The sequence below is a fragment of the Sceloporus occidentalis genome, unplaced genomic scaffold (assembly GCF_023333645.1).
Source record: "Sceloporus occidentalis isolate IW3139 unplaced genomic scaffold, rSceOcc1.0.p SCAF_4, whole genome shotgun sequence".
NCBI classification, from domain to species: Eukaryota; Metazoa; Chordata; class Lepidosauria; order Squamata; family Phrynosomatidae; genus Sceloporus; species Sceloporus occidentalis.
In genome coordinates this window covers 83,814,463-83,842,173 of record NW_028316984.1, presented here as the reverse complement: position 1 = coordinate 83,842,173, position 27,711 = coordinate 83,814,463, and the positions used below count along the sequence as shown (strand labels likewise).

The window sequence follows — 27,711 nt, the reverse complement described above, 5'->3', positions numbered from 1 at the left end:
TGAAATTTTTTTTTAAAAAAATTATTTAATTATTTATTTTTTGGCTTCGGCCCTCCAGTTGTCTGAGGGACAGCAACCCGGCCCCCGGCTCAAAAAGATTGCCTACTCCTGATCTATTCCATTCACACAGTGGCCAACCTAGTGCTATGTATGGGAAGCTCAGAAGCTGGGAGGACAGTAGCAATATCCTCTCACAGCAGACTAGTATTTGTACATGTTTCTAGTACTGGAGGTAATATGTAGCCTTGTATAGGGTTTTTCCCTCCATTTCACCCACTGCTTGGGACACCTAGACCTATGTTTCTGATTAGAGGTAGTAATATGTCACAAGGGCAAACCACACATAATACAATGACTGTCCAGGGAGCCAATGTAGTCATACTTTATTCTTCCCGAAGGTAGAGGAAAATGGAAACCTGAACTGGTTGTTATAGCAGTTACATAGGAAAAGGACAAGAAGCGCTTGACAGATGGAGTCTTTTTTAAAAAAATATCCACCCTATTTTGTACATGGCATCAGTGAGAAAACATGAGTCCATTCTAGGGCTGTAGTTGTAAATGGTCAAAAAGTTCAAAGAAAGAAACCAGGGGACTATGAGTGTTAGAGAGGGATAGAAGTGAGTGAATGAGTAAAAGAATAATGTAAAGAGATAACAAGGAAGAAGAAACTAAGGGAACATATTGCTTGCATTAACTACTTCATAAAGTGTCATGCATACAAAGTACAGGCTGAGCCCAAAGAGTATCTTCATCCCACTGTTGGAAAGTGGCACAGGAGCAAGGAAGAACACGTTATTGTGTCTGTGGATCAGTGATGCGCCCTAGGAAGACTGGGGCCTTTCCATCCATTGACAATGAGAACAAGAAGGGCTGCTGGACTTCAAAGAAATTGGCAGAGCGTGCCAAGGAGGCACCTGAGATGGCAGCAGCCTCCACTCCTTCCTCACTGATTTGCACCACAGCCTTGTGTTGGGCACTGGAGATTACCAGCTCTGTATCTGGAGAGATCCCACACAGACTGGCATCAAAGAAAAACCCATAATCTGAAAGAGAAGGTTAAATGCAAAAAATATTAGCTTGTTTGCAATAATGTGCTCTATCTTCCTTTTGGAAATTATCTCTAGGTGGAAGCTGGGGGTTGGGGAACTCAATGGGACTAGTTCCTAACATTAGCCTGCACAATGTGCTTAAATACTAGAACTATGTGGTACCAGTGAAGCACTGCTTTTGCTTGAGTGACTGGCAGTAGAATTAGCATGGAAGTCTCACAAAAGCATTGAAAGTAGTATTCTATAAACTATCAATGCCCTTCCTCTTGGTAAAGATCTCCTGTATTGCTTATTTACAAGTAAAGCCTGTTCTGTAAAAGTCCTCAACAACATTAATTAAGAGCTCCCTCTTTGTGCTTTATTGCTTCCTACTTTGTGCAGGAAAGTGAATACAGAACAGGTACAGTACAGGTTGAGTATTCCTTATCCCTTATGGTTCAGTATATACGAACTTTGTTTCACACACAAAGTTATTAAAAGTACTACATATAAAATTACTTTCAGGCTATGTTTATAAGGTGCATGTGAAACATAAATGAATTTAATGTTTAGACTTGGATCCCATCTCTAAGATATTTCATTATGTATATTAAAGTATTCCAAAATCTGAAAAAAAAAATTTTTTTTTTGGATAAGGGAAACTCAGCCTGTAGTGATCAGTGATTACTTGCCCCTCTCTTAGCTAGATTTGCCTTGCATTATACAATGTGTGATATTAGTGACATCCCCCCATTATTATACTACGTTATTACTTCTCTTTTATTTCTTTTGTAAAGACTAGTTCTGTTTCTCCAAGATCCACCAGTCCAAGTTGAAGAGAAGTTGGCTAGCTTTCAAATTGGCACAGGAACACCACTCCCCAACTTCAATACTGTCCATACTGAATAGGAATAGTTAGGGAAAGTTACTTTTTTGGACTACAACTCTCAAAATTTTGATGGATTTTGGAAGTTGTAGTACAAAATGTAACATTTCCACTGGCTATAGTGACTGGGGGATTCTGGGAGTTACAAGCTGATAAATTCTCCAAGCTCCAGAAAGGAGAGTACTACATATACATATGGGCCATTCACACTATGTTATAAACTGGTTTGCAAACCAGTTTAAAAGGGTTCACACTTGCGCTGGTTTTTCCTGACTCGAATTCCAGGGGGGCAAATGCAAATCCCCCTTAATCTGGTTTTTCAAAGATTGAGTTTCCCCCGTTTCTTTTCCAAAACACCAGATTTTATTAGGGTGCTGCCAATGGGAACTTGCTCCTGATCTCATTTGAGGCATCCAGGAGGGAGGGGTTAATATGCAGGAGGCAGATCATGCCCACCCCTTTGCTCTCTCCCTGCCAGCCAAGTACCATTATTTTTCCCTCTCAGCACTCAGTTGCAGGGGTGAAAAAAGTGATTCCAGGAATGCAGTGGATTCAAACGTCCTGTGCTTTGGAAAGTGGTCTCTTTAAAGCACAGCCTGGCTTTTTTCTTTTCTGCTATCAGTTCCCTTATCTGTAGCAATGTCTGATTCCCAGCCCAGAGCTCACCAAAGCCAGAGAAGGGGTTCTCCTGGAAACATCATTAGATGTTGTTGTTGTTTTAAAAAAATAAAGTTTGACAGCTTATGCACATATTTGCTATTGCATGGCCACAGTAGACTGCACCTTTAAATACTTACGTCATCAGTATGACAAAGGTGCGCAGGATTCGCTTGACATTAAAAAACCACACCTATCAGTGGGACTGTGGGTTAGGGGTCATTTCCCCCTCTTTCCCAAGAAATAAAACTACAACAGACTCTGCTCCCAGGTTGGTGCAAACTAAAGCGCTCACACACATATTATATTGCTGAGAGGTTGTATTATTATATGGCCAAGAGAGTATGATTCCACCGCAAGGCAAACCTGTCCCATGGTTTCTTGCTAAGGGCTGTTCTGAGGGGCTTGCCATTGCCATCTTCTGAGGCTGGGGGTGTGTGCAGCCAAACAGTGTGATGTAGATGCACATACTTTGACTGACAGTGTAAAAAAACAACACCCAAGAACGAGCGAAATGGCAGCTCTGTTTTAAATCAATACAAATTGTAATATGAACTTCAGGGTTAAATTGCCACAGAGAGATTCAGTCAGGGTAAACATACTGGGAACTTTGATTCAGTATTGCATCATCGAATCTCCCCGGATCTACTTGTCACAAAAAAGCTAGTGTGAATGGGGCCATATAACAGTGTGTAGGGATTGTCTCTCTCTGCATCACTCTCTGTATCACTCATAATACTCTGATGCTGAACACAAAGAAATGTTTCCACCACTGTAGCCAATACATGCACCAAGTTTAGTCTTCTTACCCATTCCTCCAATTATTTCCATGAGGTCCTGGGAAGACTCCACCTTAAATTTGGGCAGAGACACGATAGTGGGTTTGAAAGTGATACTTTCCAGCTTGGTCATCACTGACTTGAAGACATCTGCACTGAGACGCTCTTCCACCTCTGAGAGGCTCTGAGATAGGGATCGAGGCACAATAATAACCAGACTCATATTGTGGGATAGCTGAAATCGACCCACCTGACAAAGCAAAACAACCCATCAGCCTCTTGTCTCTCTTCCATATTCCTATGTGCCTTACTTTAGATGAGCATTGCTTTTCACATTTTCAATGAATACATATGTCCTGTTCCACATTCCTAGACTTGTCTATTTCATTCTTCTTATCCAAATGCCACAGGGAGAGCAATATAGGTCCAACAGGGTGCACTGGAAAAACCATAAAATGTATCTTGGGAGAGGACACTGTCAGCCAGTGTTTCTTGAAAGTTGGTCCTCTACTTGTTTTGGACTTCTTCTCCCTGACCATTGACCATGCCATTTGGGGGTTCTGGGAGTTGAAAGCCCAAAACATTTGGAGAACCTCTGAGAACCACCTCTACAGGTGTTGCACATTTCATTAGCAGGGGCTTGTTCTGTACAATGAGACCCACTAGGCAAAGCCAAGGTATAATGGAGGGAAGAGTAGCAAATAGGGTTATCTTGAGATATCAGCAAAGACCATACCCATCCTGAACTTTTAATTAAATGTGAATACAGTTCAATTTTGATGTAAAGTAATCTGGTAAATGTGCAAGATTTTCATACCAGCGCTTACCGTGGGGAAAGTGCTGGTAAAACGCCAGTAACATGTTTAGGAAGCACGTCTGTTGGAAAGCCTGACATGCTTCCTAAACATCAGGGAATTGTCCCCTCACCTCCAGCGTCCCTGAATCGTTCAGGGAGCAGCCATTTCCCATTAACGGAAACTTTGCCTTAATGGGAAATGACTTCTCCCCGAAGGATGCACTGACGCTGGAAGTGAGAGGACGATTCCCTGATGTTTAGGAAGCGCGTGAGGCTTTCAGACACACATGCTTCCTAAACATTTTACTGGCATTTTACCAGCATTTTACTAGTGCTTACCCCACAGTAAGTGTTGGTATGAAAATCTTCTTAGTTTCACAAGGGTACCAAAGTGGTTTCTTATGCCTTTGATGCAAAATGATAATTCTCAAGGCTGGATGGAAGGAAGCCCTACCACTAAATCACATCAGTTCATGTGAGACATGTCTTTTGTGTTCTCATACATTGACTAGAAGCCTGTTAGACAATCCCAATTAAAGTAGAGTCATGGAATCAATTGTTAATGGTGAGTCAACCTGGAGGTAAATCCAGCTGATTCAATGATTTTACTCTAGGCAGAACAATCAACAGGATTTAGGCCAGTTTTCTTTGCCTACCTCCACCAATTTTCTGATGCTGCTTTCTAACATGTATAGATATAAGCGATGAAAAAGACAGCCCTTTCCACCCCATCGGCATTACCTTAGCTTGCAGAATGCTGTCAAAGTAGGAAGCCACTGGATATTTCTTGCTCATCAGCATGGGCACCCTGATGGTAGGGAGGCCTGGGCGGTAGAAATCTTCCAACTTTGTATTTTTCTGTTTAAACAGAGTCTTCCATTTGGCTGGAAAAGTGAAGAATTTGAATTCAGGTTTTTTATTTAAATCAAGGATGGTAATCATATGGTGTATGAGTTGCAACTAGGCCTGGGAGAGTCCAACCCTCTCATACCCTATATATATATATATATATATATATATATATATATATATATATATAGAGAGAGAGAGAGAGAGAGAGAGAGAGAGAGAGATTGCCCCCCTCCTCTCTCTATATAGAGGGCAGACCTGGAACAACTACTAAGGAAGGTTCTCACAGACCTGGAACAACCACTAAGGAAGATCAAGGAAGAAAGTGCTAAGGCAGGCTTACTGTTGATCATAAGGAAAACAAAAATAATGACACAGTTTTTGTGGGGTTTTTGGGCTATGCGGCCATGTTCTAGAAGAGTTTATTCCTGATGTTTTGCCAGCATCTGTGGCTGGCATCTTCAGAAAAGATGCCATTTCTCTGAAGATACCAGCCACAGATGCTGGCGAAATGTTAGGAATAAACTCTTCTCATAGCCCCAAAAAACCACAAAAAATATGGATGTCGGCCATGAAAGCCTCAACTTCACATTAAAAATAAAATGACCATGGAAAATCTATATAAATTCAACCCAAGATAATGAAGAAATAGAAATAATAAAGGAGTTCTCATACCTGGGATCAAACATTGATAGGAACAGGGACTGCAGCCAGGAAATAAGAAGTAAATGGGGAGAACAGCTATGAAAGAAGTAGAAAAGACCCTAAAATGCAAAGCTATACGACTGAGCATAAAAGTTAGAATCATACAAGCCACTGTATTCCCTATTACAATGTATGGATGTGAGAGCTGGACAGTGAGAAAGATGATAGGAAGAAAATTCACTTGAGCTATGGTGCTGGAGAAGAGTGCTGAGGATGCCATGGACAGCCAAACAGACAAACAAATGGGTCCTGGAGCAGATCAAGCCAGAAATCTCCCTGGAAGCCAAGATGACAAAACTGAGGCTGTTGTACCTCGGACACATCATAAGAAGGCAAGATTCATTGAAAAAAACCCAATAATGCTCAGAAAGGTGGAAGGATAAAAAGAGAGAGGAAGATTGCATGCTAGATGGATGGACTATATTAAGGAGGTCACGGGTATCAGTTTGCAGGAACTAAGCAGAGCAGTGGAGGACAGGGAGTCTTGAAGATGTTTCATCCACAGGGTCACCATGGATTGAGATCAACTTTAGAGGGGTTAACAACAACAACAACTCTCTTTCACACACGTATATATGGGAGAAAAAACTTTAAATGCCCCCCAACACTAAAAATGATTATTTTTTTTGTAGGGGAACATTTTTAAGAGAGAGAAAAAAAATGAAGGTAAGGATTTTGGACACCCAGAACTGATATTTTTTTCACTCTGCTTCACTTTCAGTAGTGGAGCAGCCCTCCACAGTTTCAGAGGGCCCACCTCACCACTTTAGCTGCTGTGGCCCCATCCTATAGAATCCTGGGATTTGTAGTTTTCAGGTGCCAGTATTCTTTGGGAGAGAGGTCTAAGGACTTGATAAAGCTACAAATCCCAGGATTTTACAGGATAGAGCTACAGCACTTAAAATGGTGTCAAGATGTATTAATCTGCAGTGTAGATGCACCCCCAATGTAAATATACCAGCTATATGAGAACATAGCCCTCATTGACTCCAGCATCTCATTGACACAGTGGCTCACCAGGTGCCTGCAGGAAGATATGAAGGCAATAACTTTAGCAGCCATGACAGCACATTTTATCCATTGTTTCTATGCTGCGTGAAAGACATGCATCATTTTGTTCATTTTGAATCTCCTGCCACTGAGTTCAATTAAATACCCTGGTAGCATGAAGTAAGTATCAGTCATAAGGATGCAGAACAATATGTACATGTTTACAATTAACAACAAAACAAATCACACCTCAAATTGGAAAAACATATACTGTATATGTCTTTGATCTTTCCTCCCCATTCCAGCTCTTTTTGTTTTTCACAATCCAGCTCTGGACAAACATATTGTAATGGCTTTGGCCTCCTCCAATTTGGTACCTCCCAGATGGTCTGGACTATAACTTTCATCATTACCAGTCAATATGGCCTTTGTAGTTCAACTTTTCTTGAAAGTGCCAGGTTAGGAAAGACAACTCATTTACAAAATGCCACTTGTTTCCAGCAAGTGCATCTGCTTCTGAATGTGTGCAGTGAGGACTGTAGTTGCAGCAGTATCAATGATCCCTGACCTCCTAGATCCTCTGCAGAAGGCTATTAATTGTATGAGACCATTTACTATGCAATTGTCAGTCAATAAACTAGTATGTTGTCATGTCTTGTTCACACTGGCAAGTAAAATGATAACGAAAAATTAAACTTTCAGCTCTTAACATTAATAAAGGGAATTGTTTTCCCTGTCAAAAGATTCCAGAACATCTCTGGAAGTGTCACTTGTTTTTTGACATTGCCCTTCACTTTTGGGGAAAGGGAATCACCCTTGGGAGGTTTAAAATCTTGATGAATGGAGCCTGGCTATCATTCTCCCTCTTCCATGGCAACAGTTGCTGCTGTTCTTCCAGGGTTTATTTGAGACCATGGATTTGAAGAAGGGGCAACACAGGATGTGGTTCTGAGAGACATTTCTAAATCTGCACTCTAGACAATTGCCCTCAGTATTCTTGAGCTGGGAGAAAAGTGGGAGAGCCAAATGGTTTTCCAATAATCTATTTTAATGGGTATGTTCCTGGTTCAAACTAGACGTCACCATTCTTTGTTAATATTTTTAGATATAATGTTTATCAGGGAACACTACTCAAAGGATGTCTTTGGTGTAATTTGAAAGCTTCAGATGGGAAAGGGAGATCGGAAAAACAGTTATGCACCAGAAAATAGGATATGGAGTCCTAAGAGATGCCAAGCTGATGAAAAGGGGGGGGGGGGGTCTGGAATTTATTTGGGAGCACATGCTTTGTCACTTCAGTGCCAAAATATAGGGAAGCCATAGATCAGAGCAGTGGCATCCCTAATGTTGGTGTCACCCAGTACGGGTGCCTGGTAGTGTAGGGGGGTGCCACCCATCTACCTAAGACTGCGGGGGGGGGGGGCAGCTGGGCAAGTGATGGGCAGGCTGGCAGGCTGGCAGGCAGGGGCTCCCTGGGGCTCTCTCTCCAGTCTGGAAAACAATTTCTCCAAGATCACATGCTGGATAGGGAAGCCCTTAAGAACTTTCTACTTACCTTGGAAGTAAACAGCATTGAGAAGCATCATTTGAACATCTGGCTCCACGTGCTCCAAGAGCTTCTTGATCTTGTTGCCAGTGTGTTTGCTCACCCAGGCATTGATGTCAAGGATAGCCTGATTGCTGTTGTTATTAAGAGGCGACATCTTGGTTTGATAGTACTCCCATGTCAGATTGCGAAATTCACTGTCCAACTTGAGTGCTGTGTTTCAAAAATCCAAAGACAGAAGAAACTAAAATATGCACTCAAGCCATACATCTATTTTTCAAGGGTTACCTTAGCAAATATTGTCTACCACAACAAACAGCCCATCAAGCTTTAACTGTCATGTCTCCATCCTATGGAATTCTGGGATTTGTAGTTTGTTGTAGCACCAGAGTAATCTGAGCAAGAAGACTAAATATCTCACAAAACCTCAATTCCCACAATTCCATAGCACTGAGTAAGGCAATTAAAGTGGTGTCATTAATTCTGCAGTGTAGGTGCAGCCTTAGCTATGGGGGTAGTTGTCACAGAATCATAGAATCATTGAATCATAGAGTTGGAAGAGACATCAAAGGCCATCCAATCCAACCCCCTGCCATGTAGGGACAGAATCAAAGCACCCTGGACAGATGGCCATCCAGCCTCTGTTTAAAAGCCTCCAAAGGAGACTCCACCACCCTTCAAGGAAGTCTGCTGGGTTGTATAACAATGCTTTTTCCAACCATTATTTTAACAGTTAATACATTTAAAATATATAAACTGACTGTTGACAACCACAACTTAACATGAACAGTTGAATCCATATTATAGAGTAAAACCATTCAACTCATTTAGGCTAAAGTTAGACATGATTTCTTTGTCCCTTTGGATTTCAGTGGGTCAGCTCTATGCTTGAGGAACGTGAAACTGGAACTTCAATCCAGAGTCAATCCAAAGTGAAGGGGAAGCAGAGTCAACTCGAATCCAAAGCAATTCACGTGATGAATTATCACACGTGAAGAACGAAATTGTGGTCATTCTTGAGTCAAAGTGGAGCGAGTGCACATTAAATTACCACAGCAGTACATACCATATGGATTCACCAATGCGAATTGGGACCCTTGCGCATGCTCAGTGGGGGTGTGAACGCATCGTGAACCTTTCTATTTCCAAGGTGAAGAAGAGGGCTACTTCTTGGTTCCAGTTTCACATGAATGCTAGCCTCACGTGAATGATAGGGAATGTCACCTATCACTGGCAAAATTATTATTATTATTATTATTATTATTATTATTATTATTATTCAGTGAATTTTTAAAAGAATAATAATAATGATAATATTTCCATAATAATAATAATAATAATAATAATAATAAATTCTTTCACTGCAAAATAATCAGTGTAGAATCTGCAGGTTTTCTTGGAAGTAAATCTGACCTGAAGGAGACCATTTTAGAGGAGTAAAGAAATGATCACGGTTTCCCTTATTCTCCATGCTCCCTAAAGTACCACTTCCCTGAATTCAATCCACTCTCCTTCCCTTTGTAACCGTTGCCTTCTCTTAGGTTGCATCTGCACTGGGGAGATAATCCGGTTTAACTCCACTTTATCTGTCCTGGCTCAGTGCTATGGAATTTTGGGAACTGTAGTGTCATGAGACATTGAGCCTTCTCTGCCAGAGAGCTCTGGTACCTCAGCAAACTAATAACTACTACAACTACTTCTTCTTCTTTTTCTTCTTCTTCTTCCTATTATTATTATCATTATTATTTTGCAGTGCCTTGTTCTCCGTTGTTATTATTATTATTATTATTATTATTATTATTATTATTATAGAAATATTATGCAGCCTCCATTCTTGAAGGAGTACCGGAAGCAAATGGAGCATCATCATGGGAAATGTGGGACCTTGGAGGTTTGGGGGGGGGGGGTGTACCAGGACGGAAGCAAAGTTGCATTCCACACCAAACCAATTCGGATTGAAATCGAAGTGAGCTTGGAAACAATTTTTGTGAATTTGCTTGTTACCGAATTCACAAAAATCAGGAGTCACTTTGGATTGACTGTGGATCTGCCTCAGAACAATCCCCCATAGAAAGCAATCATGTGAGAGAATACATCACGTTTTAACGTGAATTTGCATGGTTGGACCCGCAGTGGCTTCGGATCAGAGCTGCAAAACCCTACGTGTGATAAGGGCCGAAGACTGAACACAGTCTGAACATTGCGCTCATAAATTTAAAGTTCCCATTAATGTCTATAATTATATATAGAACTGTTCTGCAGGAGGTTGTTATCCACTGGCAACACATACTAATTAGAATACTTCTCATATATCCACCAATGTCAAATTTCAGTTGTCACAAAGCATTTTCATATATTGGTGCTTACAAAAAAATAAAACTCAACATAAACAGTACCATATCAGATTTGTATGGCAATTCAAGTTTCCTAAGGCTTCAGTCTTTTTTAAGGAAACAAAAATATTTAAATATCAAAAATATCAAAGCCAGGCCTGTTAGGGTATAGCTTTAAATCAGCAGAGTAGCAAAAAAGTGTCCTTGTCTAACTGTGGGTTGAAACAGATGAGCCTAAAAGGGTGGCTTGATGCTGCCCCTTTGATTGCCAGAACGGGGCTGCAGCAACCACATGCCGTGGTCCCAATCCGGGATTTTTCAGGGCCAAAAAGAAGTGGCAAAATGCTGCTCCTTTTTGCACTGGAAAAACGCAGCCCTCTCCACTGCTGAAGCTTTCGGCACTCCTGCTATGTGCAGTGTTTAAATGTTGCACTGCTGAAGTGCTAAAAAGCTGTGCCCATGTGGGCAGAGGGGCAGCGTGCTGCCAGTTTCGAGGCAGCATCAGTGTGTACATCATCCGTACACCACACACCCCATGCCGCCGGGAAGCCTGTGTTTTGTGCTGGTCTGTACTGGCCCTATGCTTCTCTAAGAACTGAGACTAAATAATCTGCTAAATAATCTGCCTTACCTTGCCTGGTTTGAATCCTCTCCGGGATGCATCTGGATATTATCATATGCATTTTGCTGCTGAGCTGGGGTTTAGGCAGGTTTTAGGCCAGAGGTGGCATTGGCTGCAAAATGCATATGATAATATCCAATTGCATCCTGGAAGAGGATTCAAACCGGGCAAAGTAAGGTGGATTAATTAGCTGTGTGCTAAACTCCGTCCTGACTCAAAAACAATTCAAGTAGCTTGCTGTTTAAACAAAAGTTTACTAATATCTTTAATCTACATACACATAGGCTGTATCCTAATCTAGCTAATGAATAGTTCATTCATTATCTCAGCATCTTTCCAAAGAAAGTTGAGAGAGGAAGAATATGGGAAACCCAACAGGGTAGGAAAAAATCTTTGTGTGACAGAGAACTTCCCAAAATGGAGAGTGAGCTGAACCACATGGTTTGTTTATGAATTTGCACAGTTATTGCCCTGTGATTCAGTAGGAACTAACAGGAGGTTTGAAAGAGGGGAGACAGCAGGATTTGCAGGCAGGAAAATCTAACTATCTAAGGAGGGGAAGAGAGAAAGAAAAAAAACACCCTTCTAGCAAGACTAAGTCCAGAGATATCAAATGAAAAAGAAAAGAAATGAAGAGCATGATTTTAAAAAGTTCTTCATTCCTGTCATACTCCTATCTTTCACATTTATCTATTTACAATTTAAATTTATTTTAAAAAATAACTATAAACAGGGTTTATGGACCAAACCCACCCAAGATGGCAAACAAAGCACAAAGAGAAAAATAATAAAATTACACAATGAAGCATTATTTAAAAGTTATATAATACAAAGCAGAAAACCCACAATGTATTAAAATATTAACTTAGTCAACATAAAAAAAAAACAAGTTACAGAACTATAGCAAAGAAATGTCAATAAAACAGAATAATAATGAACAAAAGCAATCAGTTAAAGGGGTCGTGCACATTGGCCATAAAGGCTGACCTGGGGGAGGAGTTGGGGCATGGCATCCACATGATGCACACCCCAGGGTGGCATGAGACCATGTGCTGCTCCACATGGTGTGCAGTGTCATGGCGCTCCTCTGGCGCTGTGTCCATGCCTTAAAGCCACAGCACCATGGTTATCTTGCCCTTTCCAAGGCGCAAAAAGGAGCCACGGAAAGTCCAGATTGGGCCCGCATTGTACAGATGCTGTGGCCCTGATCTGGAACAGCTGAAGGTGGCTGCAGGCCACCTCTTAGGGGCGGTCTGCACAGCCCCAAAATCTGTTTGAAACAGCTGGATTCCCAAGGACTTTTAAAATGTTGTACCTCAGGGTGCCAACCATTCACCTGGGGGGAATTCCATATGGTGGGAGGCCACTGTTAGGAAGGCTTTGTGCTCACAGGCTAACTAATCTTAAAGGTGGCCCAACAACCAGAGTCATCACCCTGAAAGTCTGGGATGTTCCTCAGGGCAGACAGGAATGAAATTTATTTAACTTCAGTACAGGGACATTTGGTCCAGTGTCAAAATTGAGTAACTGAACATCTGATGTTGTACCTTCTACTTTTAATGAGGTCAGTATTATAGCATGGACATGGAGGAACTGGTTTGGGGAGTTCAGAGAGAATCCACAGATGAAGGATGCACAGAATGTCTCAGATACAATCCACAGCTACAAGCCAAGTTTCAGTTCTTATCTGTACCTGGATAATGTTTTCTCTTTTGAAACACACGTACATCTAAGAATTAGACCATATATGAGAGAAACTGATGTGGGGAAATCTTGAGATTGATTGAGAGCCAGAATGGTGTAGTGATCTGAGCATTGGATTACAACCCTGGAGATCAGGGTTCAGTTCCCTGCTTGAGCACAAAACCCCACTGGGTGACCTTGGGCAAGTTACACTCTCTCACCTTCAGAGGATGGCAATGGCAAATCCTCTCCGAAGAAACTTGCCAAGAAAATACTATGATAGGGTTGTATTAGGGTTGCTGTAAATCAAAAATTACTTGGAGGCACACAACAACAACAACATCTTGAGATTGGCAATTTAACTCACCTGGTTGGTAGAAAATTGCATTGGCTGAAATCAAGGCATCTGATTTGCTAAGGGCTTTCAGTGCTTTATGGACACATGTGAATTCTTCAGGATAGAAGAGTAGCTTCTCAAGACGGTCTGTGGTTTCATCACAGGTTCCTGTGTAGCAAAGACATGGGTTCACAAAGTGTAATTGGCCAGGCCAAATTTTTATGGAGACAAGGACACCTTCTGTTTCTTTAAATCAAGAGTGTTTACATTTTCTAATGGAAATCCTCACCATGGAAGTTATTTCCCAAGCATTTGCAAGTGGCAGTCTAAGGCCTGCTTCAATTGCTATCTTTCCAGAATACAGATCTCACCCTGTAATGATGTTCGTAGTGCAAAGGTAACTTCTCATGGTCCATATTATACAGGGACAGCCAGCATCAATGCTTCCATTTGGGACTATTGGGACTATTGCTGTGAGCAGCTTACCTCCTTTGGTGGCTTCCATGTCTGTGGGGCAGTGAATATTTTCCAGGTTTTAGTTCAGATTTTAAAGGAGCCTAACCACTAACTAGATAGGTCTCCTCTAGGTATGACTGTGTCTGGGTCCAACTTATCATGTTTTGCTCAATTCTCAACAATTACAAGCCATATAAAGGCGCTGGTATACTTAGCATACTAGTGCAGCACGAACACCTTGGAAAGAGGAAGAAGAAACCTAAGCCTTGTATTTTGAGCCATCCTCAAGCTCATGCCCTTCAGATGTATTGGAATATACCTTCTGCAATTTCTGGGCATTTTATAACAGGGGCTGGGGGATTAGGAGCGTTATAGTACAACACATCTGGAGGGCACCAGTTTGGGAAAGGCTGATACACACCCATTTGGGCTGGTATATATTCTGCCAAGATATTATTTACTTTTTTAAAAAAATTATTTTATTTAAAGTATTTCTGTATTGCCTCTCTGCGCACAAGGGCAGAAAGACGTTACGTGTAAATTTATGAGGTGTTGGAACATGCAGTTGGGCCACCTTTGAAGATCTCAAATTTCTGGCAGACTTGTATGGAAGGAGGGAGTCTTTCAAATATCTTGGCTCCAAGTTGTTTAAGGCTTTGTCGGTCAACAACAGCACTTTGAATTGAACCTGAGAGCAAATTGGAAGCCATTGCAGTTCTTGCAAGACCAGTGTTATATGGTCTTGAAAATACACACCTGACACAAGTCTGGCTGCTGCATTTTGCAGTAGCTTCAGCTTCCAAACACTTTTCAAGTAGAGCTCATTACAGTAATCTAATTGAGAGGTAACTAAGGCATGAACCACTGTGGCCACATCTGTAGGAAAGCAACAACAACAACAGATACAGTGACTCTAAATCTCCAGGAATTATGTACATACCTGACTGCATAGTCTTACCTAGTAACAGGTTGGAGAGCATTGTTGAAATGCTGATGGGTGAGAAGACCAAGTTGGATCCATCCCTCTCATTTTGAATGGCAGCTTTGTAGAATTCCACTGCAAACTTAGTGAGAGCCTCAGCCAACTTTGTGTCATCTTCTGGAGTGGGATTAGTACAAGCAGCCCATGGGTTAGTACGTGGTGGGAGGCATTTGTGGGGTGGGCATGTAGTAGCTGCTGGTGTTGTGGGAGTTGTGGTAGGATATGATGTGGTTGATGCTATCGCAGACGTTTCTGTGGTGTTCAGACATATTTGCATTGGTAGAGGGTCCCCAAAGCCAAGAGTCTGCTTGCACGCAGCTTTGGTACCCTCACCTACTTTTTCCTTTTGTATTTCATTAGATGCAGCATGAACACGAGCCATTTCCTCTGTCTCACCCTTTTCTTCCACTTGTACTTCAGGAGATGCAGCATTCACCTCAACTGCTTCTTCTTTCTCATCACTCCATTCTTTTTCTCCTCCTTTTGTGGATGCTGTGATACTCTCTCCATTGTCACTGTTCTTATTTGAAGTGTCCTGTCAATCATGCAGTAGAATACTATCATAGTTCACACATGTTACTCTCAGATAGCATTTATTCAGTGGTGGCTGCTGGCTTCTATATCAGCTGGGCAAAGAATTCCCTCTGGGTTTTAGTGTGGACTTCAAAAAAGCTATCCATGACGTGGAGCACCAGTTTCCTCAAAAATCACTGTACATAGTACAACAAATCTGGAGGGCACCAGTTTGGGAAAGGCTGATACACACACATTCGGGCTGGTATATATTCAACCAAGATATTATTTACTTTTTTTAAAAAAATAAATTTAAATCACTGTATACAGTGATTCTTGAGGAAACTGGTGCTCCACGTCAAGCAGCAAAATGTGTTGAGTGTCCACATGGGTGGCTGAGGTACTAATATCTTTCTTTCTGATGGTTCAATGTACACAGACTTTGTCCCAAGCACAAAATTATTAAAAATAATGTATATAACATTTACTTCAGGCTATGTGTATAAGGTGTATATGAAACATAAATGAATTTCATGTTTAGACTTGGGATCCATCTCCAACATATCTCATTATGTATATGCAAATATTTATTTTTGATTTATTTATTGGATTTATATACTGCCTTTCTCCCAAAACAGAATTCAAGGAGGTTCCAATATTCCAAAATCTGTAAAAAGTTAACATCCAAAACACTTCTGGTCTCAGGCATTTTGGATAAGGGATGCTCAACCTGTAGAAATAATCAAGCCCAACTGAATTATTTTGGCACTGAAGGCAGAAAGTCCTGAAGCACCTCTTTCCCCTCCTGTCATTAAAAATGCAATAATAATGAATTAACAATTAACTATTTTCATGGCACCAAAAACCTGTTACATGAAATAGATGCTTCCTTATGCCTTAGTATAGGGCTGACCCAGTTCAACATATTTCTTAAAAACAAAAACTGTGTACAGTGTGTCAAAACTACCACTGGCACAAAGGGAAAGTACAATACTTTCATTTCTGGTGTAGCTCAGAGACAGCTGCCCCTTGTCCATAGCAGCTATTTGAATGGAGAGGAAAGCTCTCATTTGATACTCCTGGGGTATACCACTGCAAAGCAAATAGCAGTTTCAGCAGGATAATTTTTTGTTGCACTGTGGCAGGAGGGGAAACAATTAAACTCCTATCTTTTGACCACAATCTCATTTTTTAAAAATCAACCTTGCCTACTAGCAATGCATGTAATTTTTGTTTTGAAAAAAGGTCACCTTGAATGATATAATTTATTTAGTTATGTGGTTACATGTAGCCAATGTGGTGTAGTAGATTGAGTATTAGACTATCACTTGAGACCAGGGTTCAAATTCCCACTGGGGCATGGAAACCCACTAAGTGGCCTTAGGCAAGTCATATTTTCTCAGCTTCAGAGAATGGTAATGGCATACCTCCTCTGAACAAATTTGCCAAGAAAAGGTTCATTTTAGGGTTGCCAAAAGTTGGAAACAGCTCAAAGGGACAGAACAACAACAGTTACATGTAGATTGGTGCTAAAGTTTCTCAGAATCGCTTTAGTTGGGATTAACTAACAGGGTTTCACCCAGAGAGTGACAGCAATTCACTGGGATTTTAAATAGCAGTTTTCACCCAGGCGTATCTAGAGAGAGCAGGGATTGATACTGTACAGTGACCTTTTGCATACAAAGTATGCTCTCTCCTCCTGAGCTATGAACCCTCCAAAACCAACAGCAAGAGAGCTGCTTTCCCATCACTTCAGCTCATGACTGCTGGCAATGCTGCATCATGAGCAAGATATCTGGTGCAGCAGTGGTGTTTTCTGTAACTTCTTTCTGTCTATTATAACATACACTGGCTACTTTTAGTGGTACTCAGGGCATATAATTAGTCAGGGATCAACATTATATTTGCACTTATTTATTCATTTAGTGATTGATTTATGTCCTGCTTTCCTCCTCCAAAAGGGGACTCGGGATAGCTAACAATAAAATGAATTAAAATACCCTTGGCTCAGTGATTAATCAAAATTGAGAGTGTAGTCAAGAAATCAGAATACTAAGACTTGGAAGGACATCCATGAGAGAACTAGATAAGATCCTCAAGTATAAAGATATATCATTAAATACTAAAGTCAGAATCATCCAGGCCATATTATTTCCATTTTCTATGTATAGGTGTGAAATCTGGACAGTGAAGAAAGCTGATAGGAAGAAAATGAAGTCATTTGAAATGTGCTGGAGAAGACTTCTGTGAGTAAGGGACTGTTAAAGACAAAAATAATGGTTTTTAAAGTAAATCAAGCTTGAACTATCCTTAGAATCCATGATGACTAAACTGAGGAGCTTTTGCATCAGCTAAAACACTAAAAAAAAATCTGATAGCCTACAAAGAAGTAACACTGAGAGACTGAAAATGAGTTGAAATCCAGGAATTATTGTGTAAATCTCAAAATCAGAGTGGACTTCTCCCTGGCATTCTCAAATTACTGTTGGTGAAAGATGATCAATTTATTTCAGCAAGGGCTGTGGCTAAAATTTAAACATTCTAATTTGGGGAGAAAATAAAGGTGAAATAATCAGTTCTCATTCTAATCTGGATTACGCATCATACCTCAGAGAACCCAAGTCTTTTTTTAAATAGTGTCCACAACGAGGGTGCCTCGGTGTCTGAAGATGGTTCAGGTTCTTTGATTCTCCAAGGATCCTCAGAGGGAAGAGGAGTTGCCGATTGTCTTATTCTGTCATCTGCTACCTCCTTCATGTAAATGCCATGCAGAAATAAATCCCCATGAGTAAATTTATAATAATAATAATAATAATAATAATAAAAATTATTTGTATACCATTTTTCCCTAGATCAAAACGGTTTACAGACTATAAACTATTAAAAACATCTCATAAAAATAGATAAAAACAAGTAATACAATTATACAAATACAATCATTCATAGGGTAAGGCAGAGAATCGATGGCATCAAGAGCGCTCAACTTCATTCCTTGGGGGGGGAAGGCTTGACAAAAAAAGAAAGTTTTAAAGCCTCTTTTTAAATGTTTCTAGAGGGGTCATGAGATGGAGCTCCTCGGGGAGACTGTTCCAAATCTGTGGGGCCGCCACTGAAAAAAACGTCTGGAATGTGGAGACATATTTGGAAGATGGAACCTCCAACAGATTCTTCCCGGATGTTCTGAGTGTGTGGGGCGGATTGTGTGGGGAGATGCGGTCCCTCAAGTAACTCAGGCCCAAGCCATGTAGGGCTTTATAGGTAATAACCAACACCTTGTATTGCGCTCGGAAGCGAATGGGCAGCCAGTGAAGATTTTTCAGAATAGGTGTTATGTGGTCAAACCTGGATGCACCGGTGACCAGTCTGGCTGCCATGTTTTGTACTAACTGAAGCTTCCGGGCTTGGTACAAGGGTAGCCCCATGTAGAGCGCTTTACAGAAATCTAAGCGAGAGGTTACCAGAGTATGTACCACCGTTTCAAGGTCCCTTTGGCCCAGGTAGGGTCGCAGTTGGCGTATCAACCGAAGTTGATAGCAAGCACTTTTGACCGTCGCATCTACTTGAGATGTCAATTGCAGAGACGTGTCCAGAAGTACTCCTAGACTGCGAACTTCGTCCTTCAGGGGAAGTGTGACCCCATTCAGGACAGGTGGACAAATTTCCTTCCCCGGGCCTGGGGAACCTATCACCAGTACTTCCGTTTTCTCTGGATTCAGACTGAGTTTGTTTTCCCTCATCCAGCCCATTACCGACTCCAGGCAGGCATCCAGAGGAGAGACGCCATCCTTAGTCACTGCATCAGTCGAAGACACAGAGAAGCATATTTGGGTGTCATCAGCGTACTGATAACACCGCGCCCCATATCTCTGGATGATCTCTCCCAGCGGTTTCATGTAAATGTTAAACAAAGTGGGGGACAAAATAGCTCCCTGAGGGACCCCAGATGTTAGTTCCTTCTTAGAGACGCAAGTGCCCCCAACTGCACCATCTGGAATCTTCCCGAGAGGTAGGAATGGAACCACTGGAGCGCAGTGCCTCTTGTTTATCATAACTCAGAACGTATGCTTCTGAAATTAGCCAAGTTTCTACACTGAGAAGTGTCACTTTACTCACATAGAGTTACACAGCTGTTGTGCAACATCTTTTCTTGTGAAGTTGTGTAACCAAATCAGCAACTAAGCACTTTATCACACAAGAATAAAAAAGCAGAATTTTAACAGGATAAAAGTTTGTTTTGTACTTATCACACAACACTGTGTCTGCTCGGCTGCTGTCTTGCATTCCATATGTTACCGCAGTGCACCTTTGCATTGATGGGCAAAGCCCATCAACATTCTCACTCTCCCTGCTATCCCATTACTGCCTTCATGCAGTAGGTCACTTCTGCTGCAGTTCCACTTCTCAGGAAATCATGGGGTGTGAATGGGCATGATTCTGCTCATCTTTCTCTCTCCCCCACAGTGATCACAGCCACCAACACCTTCCTGAAGCTGGCTGTTCTGTGCAAATTAACACAGCAGCCCTGAGCTACAGGAGGAAGTGGGGGTACAAGTGATCATGGCTCCCAACCACCTCCTGAAGCCAGCTGCTGTGTGAATATGCACACAGCAGCCAGCTTTGGGAGGGTGCTGGCAGCTGTGATCACTGCATGGGAGAGGGGAAAGGGGGAGAGAAGCAGTATCGTGCCCTCACACATCATGTGACTGCCTGAGAAGTGGATTTTTTAAAGATTTGTTTCACATAAATCACTGAGATGGTATGGGAACTGCACAATTCACTGGGTACCTAAAAGTCGGCAGTGTGTGTCCATTTGGACACCCAGCTATTACTTTTAAAATACCTTGACCATTTCTGCAGAGAAACTTCCACATACGTAAGATACCAAAAGGACTCTAGCTACTGTATTAAGACTTGGGTTAGTTCTCCAAAGTAATTGGGAAAAAATGTTGGTGATCATCATTCAAATATGTGTTTTTATACTGCTGTGTTTTTGGACTAGTTTTCTTACATGTAGGCAATACAGGCAGCAATCATTAGTACTGGTTTTCTTTTCTTGAACTCATATACCTTGTATCTTTAATTGCTTTTATTTATTCTATTCTTGTAAGCCTACCAGTCTTAATTTATTGTGGAAACCAGGCTGTTAATACTAGCAATAGTAGTAGTTGTACTTCGGTCCTCTGGGAAGAATCTGCTACAACCTAAGAAGTCCAGACTTTCGGTGGCTACCCAGAGGACCTTCTCACCAGGCTCTGGAACGACCTGCTGGATGAGATCTGCCATATTACTACCTTGGAAGCCTTTAAAAAGGCTTTTAAAAGGCTAGTAAGATGGATCTCTTCCTGCAGGCTTTTCCAAACTAGGTTACATCCATTAGATCCATTAGACTTGTCTCTCCCCTCTATTGATACCTCTATTGATACCGATATAAAAATTGATTGCTACCATTGCCCGGTCCCCCCTTCTCTAGAGGAAGACTCATTTCTTGTACTAATCTGCCCAAAATTTTAGTGTATTCCTATTGGAATTTTAATTTTTTTGATGTTTAATCTCTTTTTATGGGTTGATCACTGTTTTTATGATTGGTGGGAGGGTTGAGGTTTTGGGGTTTTTAAATTGTAATTTTTAATTGTTTGATGTTTATTTATATTGTTGGAATCCACTTTGATCCCTTTGTGAAAAAGCAGAATACAAATTATTATTATTATTATTAACAATAATAATTTGAGCCAGGGCAGCAGTTAAAATTTAAGCATGATAAATTAATTATGATTCATTGATGATAAACAAAGGAAAGTAATTAATGCTTGTTCTTAATCTGAATTGTCTCTCACACCTTAGAGGATGTTGGTTTATGCCAAAAGGAACTCCAGAATCCTCCAGAATCCCCGTTCTTGGTGCTGGTATCTGTCCTTTCAGTGTCTGGTGCCTCCTTGATGCAAAACATTGTGGAGAAACAAATCCATTAGTAAATTCTCATACTTTTGTGCAACTGCTAGGTACTGTATATACTCATGTATAAGTCTAGAAATTTTAGTCAAAAAATTGACCCAAAAAACCTGAGTCGACTTATCCATGGATGAATGTAAATACTGTACTTTAACTCTTATTTAAAAAGGAACTATCAGCTGGTGAAAGATAAGAGTGCAATCTGTCCTGAAAACGCTGACCCCCCCCTCTATCATTATTATTATATATATTTTTTAATTAGGAGTACAGTGCGTCCTTGGTATATGCGGGGGATCCGTTCCGGACCCCCCCGCGTATACCAAATTCCGCGTATGCTCAAGTCCCGTTGTCCCCAATGGCGGCGCGCGTGCACGCGCGCCACCATTGGGGACAACTTCCCTCCCTCCCCTCTCCTCCCCCCAACTCTTTCCTTCCTTCCCTCCCTCCCTCCCTCCCTCCCTCCCTCCCTCCTTACTTACCTTTTCGTCGCCGGGGGGCCCCGTCGCTGCCGCCGCCGGCGCCGCCACCGCCACCGCCACCACCGCCTCAGCCGGAGCCGGGGGGAAGGCCGGGTGGGGGTTTTGGAGGCCAAGAAGCCTCCAGCCTGCCACCCGGCCCTTCTGTGGCGGCGGCGGCGGCAGCGGAGCACCAGCGCCAGAGGCCTCTTCGGCCCCCACTCCGCCGCCGCCACCGCCAGCACCTCTCTGCAAGGGCCGGGGGGGTGGGCTGGAGGCCTCTTGGTCTCCAGTCCGCCACTCGGCCCCTGCATTGAGGTGCAGGCGCCGGCGGAGTGGGGGCCGAAGAGGCCCCAGGCGCTCAGCCTCCTCCTCCTCCTCCTCGCCGTGGCGCCGCCACGGATGACGGGGGAAAGGCCGGGCGCTGCTCCTGGAGTCCTCCAGGAGCAGAGCCCGGCCTTTCCCCCGTCAGCCGTGGCGACGGAGGGGAGGCCTCTGGCGCTGGTCCTCCAGCGCCAGAGGCCTTCCCTCCGCGGCTACAGCCAGGGGAAAGGCCGGGCTCTGCTCCTGGAGGACTCCAGGAGCAGAGCCCGGCCTTTCCCCCGTCAGCCGTGGCGGCACCGCGGCGAGGAGGAGGAGGAGGAGGAGGAGGCAGAGCACCTGGGGCCTCTTCGGCCCCCACGCCGCCGGTGCCTGCACCTGGATAATGACTTTTGAATCCCCTGATTTCCCTCCGTGTGATAAAGTCCTCAGCCTCAGAGGACTTCAGAAGGGGTTTTCTTGGCAAACCCCTTCTGAAGAAATTTGCCAAGAAAACCCATGATAGATTTGTCTTAGGGTCTCCATAAGTTGGAAGTGACTTGAAGGTGCACAACAACAACAACAACAACAACAAGCCACCATTTTATTGGGTCACATATCTGAAACATAGGCCAGAACCATGCCTATGACCATTACTGGTCATCACTGCACAGGTGTCCAACATTCCTTGCAGTTACTGTCCCTTGCTTTTACCAACATGAATAGGAAGTGGGTTCCAGCTTCTTTTATTCTCTCAGTCTCTTTGGTGCAAGAAGTGTAGTGAAAGAAGTATCCACTAGAAGAATATATGAAGAATCCTACGTCTCCTTAAAGATTTGACTCATCTGTTACAGCATGAACTTTTGTGCACTATAGCTCAGATGCATTTAGTACATGAAACCTCATGCTGTTCTTGAGTTGTTGGTCTTTAAGGTGACATAAGATACTCTGTTGCTTTTGCTGCAACACACTAACATGGCTACATTGGACCTCAGCTCTCAGAAGTCCCAGTCAGTGTGGCCAATGTTCAGGAATTATGGGAACTGAAGTTCCCAAAGTCTGGAGGACCAGAGTTTGAAAACCACTACTTGAGAGTACAAATGATAACATCCTCTATGATATCATACTACACATAGATAAGTGTCCAAGAGCTGGGGGCCTAAGACATTTTGCTCCCTGGGAGAAAGGACAAAAGGGCATCCCCTGTCCGGCTCATGCATAAAAGCTCACTAGACTGAAAGATTAATCTTTCTTCAACACAGAGGATGTAGACTTCCTCCACCACATCTTAAGGAGCAGTAGAAAAGCAAATCTTTGCTTATTTCATTCTCCTGTGCTAGCACAAAGAATTTCAAATGCTTGACCTCTGTTGAATGAGATGATAGGACTTGTACATAGATTTTTCATATCTGAGGCTTTTTGTTGAAAATTTCATCTACCCCTCTGTGCAGAAAAAGATATGTGGTACTTTTGAGACTAACTGAGAAAAAGAAAATTCAAGCATAAGCTTTTGTGGACTCTACTCCACTTCATCAGATACAGTCTACTGGAGTGCAGAAAGCTTACGCTAGAAATTTATTTTTCTCAGTTAGTCTCAAAGATGCCACAGGATTTCTTTGTCTTTTTATGCTGAAACAGACCTGCATAATTTTATGCTGAAACAGTCTTTGAAAACTACTGTTGTGCAGAAAACAGTGGAGGTTTTTTTGTGTGTATGCACAAAATCCACTCTTTTCTGCACAAAAAATATTTTTCTACAAATAAAATTTTCACAAAAACCCCCCAAATATGAAAAATCTGTCAGCCATTGACTATTTTTAATGTGGTTTCTCAGTGCATCAAAACACCCTTTGCAGTTATGGACTAGCAGCCTAGGACAGGTAGTGTGCCTTACATAGTTCTGCCCTCCAAAAACAGGAATGGTGGAACAGAGAGAATTTCAGAGGTACAGCTGGGAGGCCACACTACCGTCACCCAACATCTGTTGCCTGACAAAGTCGCCTATCATATCAGGTACCGTAATACCTTAAAGGCACCAGATCCACTCTGATCTTGGAAGCTAAGCAGGATTTTACTGGTTAGTAATTGGATGGGAAACCACCAGTTAGTACCAGGTGCTGTAGGTTATGTTTCAGGGGAAGGAACTAGCAAACTATCTCTGAGTATCGCTTGTCTGATAAAACCCTATGAAACATATAGATTTGTGATAAGTCAGTAGACAACTTGAAAGCACATACATACACAGAGAGTGTTTTATGCAAAATGCTTGGGACTAGGATTGTTTTGGATTTTGATTTTTTTTAAATTTCAGAATACCTGAATTTCCACATGTGCACAACACACACACAATGAGGTATCTTGGAGAGAGGACCCATGTCTAACTACCAAATTCATTTATGTTTCATATGCACCTTACACACATAACCTGAAGATAGTTTTATACAATATTTTTAATAACTTGGTGCATGAAACAAAGTTTTGGTACACTAAACTATCAGGAAGCAAAGGTATGAAAAAGGTTTTGATTTTTTGAAATACAGTCGACCCTCTGTTTTCATGGGGGATCCATTCCGGACCGCCCCCCCGTGTGAAAATGGAGATTCGCACATATTCAAACCCCTGCGAGTGCGTGTAGGGGGCATAACTCATACTCATGCCCCTACATGAGTAATCAGGAACGGGGATCCAAGTCAGTGAGAAAGGACTGTATTTTGGATTTCAGAATTCTGCATAAGGGAAATTTAACCTGTATTATGAGAATCATAGAATCAAAGCCTTGGAAGAGACCACAGGGCCATCCAGTCCAACCCTCTGCCATGCAGGAACTCACAATCAAAGCATCCCCAACAGAAGGAGACTCCACCACGCTCTGAGGGGAGCGTTTTCCATTGTATATGGGGTCGTTCCCACTTACCTATAAAGCGGATAATGATCCGAATTTGGGGTGCATCGTTCCCACTGAAGCTCGAATTTAATCTCCATTACCCCTCATTCGTTCCCACAGCATCTCGAATTAGAATTGAATTAAAATGTTTAAACCGGATTATCAACCTATAATTCGGTTTTAAAAAATAGTAGTTTATAACGCGAGTTATTTTTGAAAGCAGGGTACGATTCGCTGTATCCGAATGGGAACGAAAGGGTGTCTGATTCGGGAACCTGGAGATGGGAGGAGTAGCGCTCAAGGGGCTGACCTGGGGGTGTCACCCTCTTTGGTTTCTTTCTGCATAGCCAGCGCCATTTTCTTCAATTCGCATAGACTTTCCCCCGGTGGATTGCAACCTCCCCTCTGCTCCTCATTCATAGACCGATGTGTGAGGAGAGCCATTGAACACAATTTTAAACTATTCTTTTTTCTTTTTTCACCTCTGCCTGAGTGCCAGAGCAGCAGATGGGCTTTGCAGGACATCCCTGCTTGATCGCCCCCCAGACAGCCCAGGGAGCAATGGGGGAGGCAAAGCAATTTTTGGGAAAGGAGGCTCCTTCCAGAGGAACTATGGGATGGGCATTGCAAGACATCCCTGATTGATTGCCCTCCAAACAGCCCAAGGAGCATTGGGGGAGGCAAAGCGATTTTGGGAAAGAAGGCTCATTCCAGAGGAACTATGGGATGGGCATTGCAGGACAGTCTGGACGTCCAGGGATCTGAGGGGGGAGGGAATCGAGCCTTCTCTCTTCCCCAAAGATTCTCTCCCCATTAATGAAGCCCGCTGCCTTCTCCTCCTTGATCCGATTTGCCAAGCCTCCTTCTAGTCTGGGGAGACACAACAGAAGAGCCTTGGATGCAGTCAATTTTCATTGGCTGCCCCCCCAAAAAACCCCAAGACATGTGACATCTGAAGCCTACGCACTTGATTGACAGCTTGTGGACACAAATGGGAACGGGGAGCAAGTTAATCCGCTTTAAAATAAAGTGATTTAAAATAAATGGGAACGAAAACAAGGTTTAAATGAATCGAGGTAATTTGCCCCTTTTGGTAATGGAAACGATGGGAAAAATTCGAATTATTCTCAGAACATAATCCGAATCAAAATCGCTCCAATACACTCCGTTTTATCTGCCAAGTGGGAACGCCCCCCTAACAGCTCTTACTGTCAGGAAGTTCCTCCTAATGTTGAGGTGGAATCTCTTTTCCTGGAGCTTGCATCCATTGTTTCATGTCCTGTTCTCTGGAGCAGCAGAGAACAAGCTTGGTCCCTCCTCAATATGACATCCCTTTAAATATTTAAACAGCATATTTAAATATCACTTCTTAACCTTCTCTTCTCCAGCCTAAACATACCCAGCTCCCTAAGTCTCTAGACCCTTCACCATTTTGGTTGCCCTCCTTTGGACATGCTCTAGTTTGTAAACATCCTTTTTGAATTGTGGTGCCTAGAACTGGACACAGTATTCCAGGTAAGGCCTGACCAAAGCAGAATAGAGTGGTACTATTACTTCTCTATTATTACGCCTGCCTTCTCCTATAAAAGAATATAGACTGCTGAACAGGCATCTTCGGAGGCGGCAGTGGCAGCAGAGGTTGAGGAGGAGGAGGAGATAGTACATAACCAACATAGAAAGCAGAAACAGCAAGATGGTGATGCAGGAAGAAACATGTAAAAGACTTCCTTAAAAAAACTATCCTCCAGTATTTCAAGGATGAAAATTGGGACATATGTGGCCAGGCGACATCAGAATGTGGTTAAGATGGGGAAGTTATTAATGAGGAAGAACACACAAACTAGAAGATTCAGCAGTTTGCTTTTGCTTGAGGCTAATGGGGACGGAAAACTTTGACTTGACAAGACTGTTATTGTCCCCTCCCCATCCCCAGTCAGGTAGCCAATGATTGCCTCCACATTCTTCCTTCTTCTCCTCCCCTTCCTCCTCCTGTTGTATTACAGATGTTTGTTGGGCAATATACATTCCTTTACAAGAGAAGGCAAAGGAAAATCTAAGTTATACTATTTGCTGATATACAAGTGCTACATAGCGGAGGATTGACAGATGGCTGTCTTTTTTCATCTTCTATTTCAGTTAAACAGTCTTAGGACTGATGAGGATAAAGAGGAGCATTTTGAGCACATGAAAAAGAAACCCCAGGGTTATATTATGTGGCTGGTGGCTGGTTGCCTCCTCACTCCTTGCCCCAACACCACTTACATATCATGGAGACAACAGGGATAGATGCCTAAAAATGAGATGCAGTATATGAGCTTTTTAAATGGTCTGGAATGGCCTGAATTCTAGCCTGCCCAGTAGGATTTTCTCCTGTCACCCTAACTGCAGGTTCTTTGGGTTGGGGAAAACCCAAGTTTGGTCCAGATGGGCCTTCTGATGTGACCTACACTTTGACTGTGCGTCACGGTTACAAAATTGGTTATGATGATTCATGAAAAGGATAGGGAGGACATACCTTAATACACAAATCTGATTATAATCCCCTTTATGCTTTGGTAAAAGAATCTGAGGGTGGGGTGAGGAGCTAGTACTACTACTCACCTCTGAAAAGCTTACTGCCATCATAGCAGCCAGGTATATGAGGATCATCCAGGTCTTCATGGTAGCAAAAAGTCTGCCAAACAAATGCACGTGTGTTTAATTCTGTCAGAAGATGAAGGCTCTTGCTTGGCCTTCCAACTTTGGTCCCCGTGAGGCACTTAAGCGCCCCCTCACTTAGAGGGATTCTGAAGAATACCCACTACAGCAAGTCGTTTTCTCTCTTTCTGGCAACTGCTTGTCTTCTTTCTCTGGCTGTTTGCAGGCTCAGCTCTCCCATTTTTCGCAATCTCTGATCACATGTCTAAAGAAAACATTAGTTTCACTCTCTTCAGGGGAATTCCATTTCCCTTGCTCACTTGG

At 42.4% G+C, this 27,711-nt stretch overlaps 1 protein-coding gene across 3 annotated transcripts; it reads right to left on the bottom strand.

The window, feature by feature from the left end:
• Positions 1 to 366: 366 nt before the first annotated feature.
• Positions 367 to 27,711, bottom strand: SERPING1 (serpin family G member 1). 3 transcript variants are annotated; one of them, XM_089520619.1, is made up of 10 exons: positions 27,552 to 27,711; positions 27,352 to 27,424; positions 20,999 to 21,094; positions 17,770 to 17,913; positions 14,626 to 15,184; positions 13,242 to 13,379; positions 8,246 to 8,449; positions 4,888 to 5,030; positions 3,381 to 3,600; positions 367 to 1,043 (listed from the first exon to the last, which is right to left on the bottom strand). In XM_089520619.1, exons 2-10 carry the CDS (start codon positions 27,409 to 27,411, stop codon positions 793 to 795), a joined length of 1,815 nt encoding a protein of 604 aa, XP_089376745.1. In that variant the 5' UTR covers positions 27,412 to 27,424; positions 27,552 to 27,711; the 3' UTR covers positions 367 to 792. The 3 variants fall into 3 exon arrangements, with proteins under 3 accessions (XP_089376745.1, XP_089376744.1, XP_089376746.1); XM_089520618.1 differs by having other exon boundaries at positions 27,352 to 27,711; XM_089520620.1 differs by lacking the exons at positions 17,770 to 17,913; positions 20,999 to 21,094 and having other exon boundaries at positions 27,352 to 27,709.

Bases quoted from the DNA above. Each gene is read 5' to 3' on its own strand.
- SERPING1 (XM_089520618.1), bottom strand. From the start codon at position 27,411: ATGAAGACCTGGATGATCCTCATATACCTGGCTGCTATGATGGCAGTA. The intron at 17,914-20,998 runs GTGTGAGAGACA...ATTTACATGAAG, and splicing joins ATAAACCAACATCCTCTAAG to GAGGTAGCAGATGACAGAAT. The intron at 5,031-8,245 runs GTAAGTAGAAAG...TCACTTTTCCAG, and splicing joins CAATGCTGTTTACTTCCAAG to CCAAATGGAAGACTCTGTTT.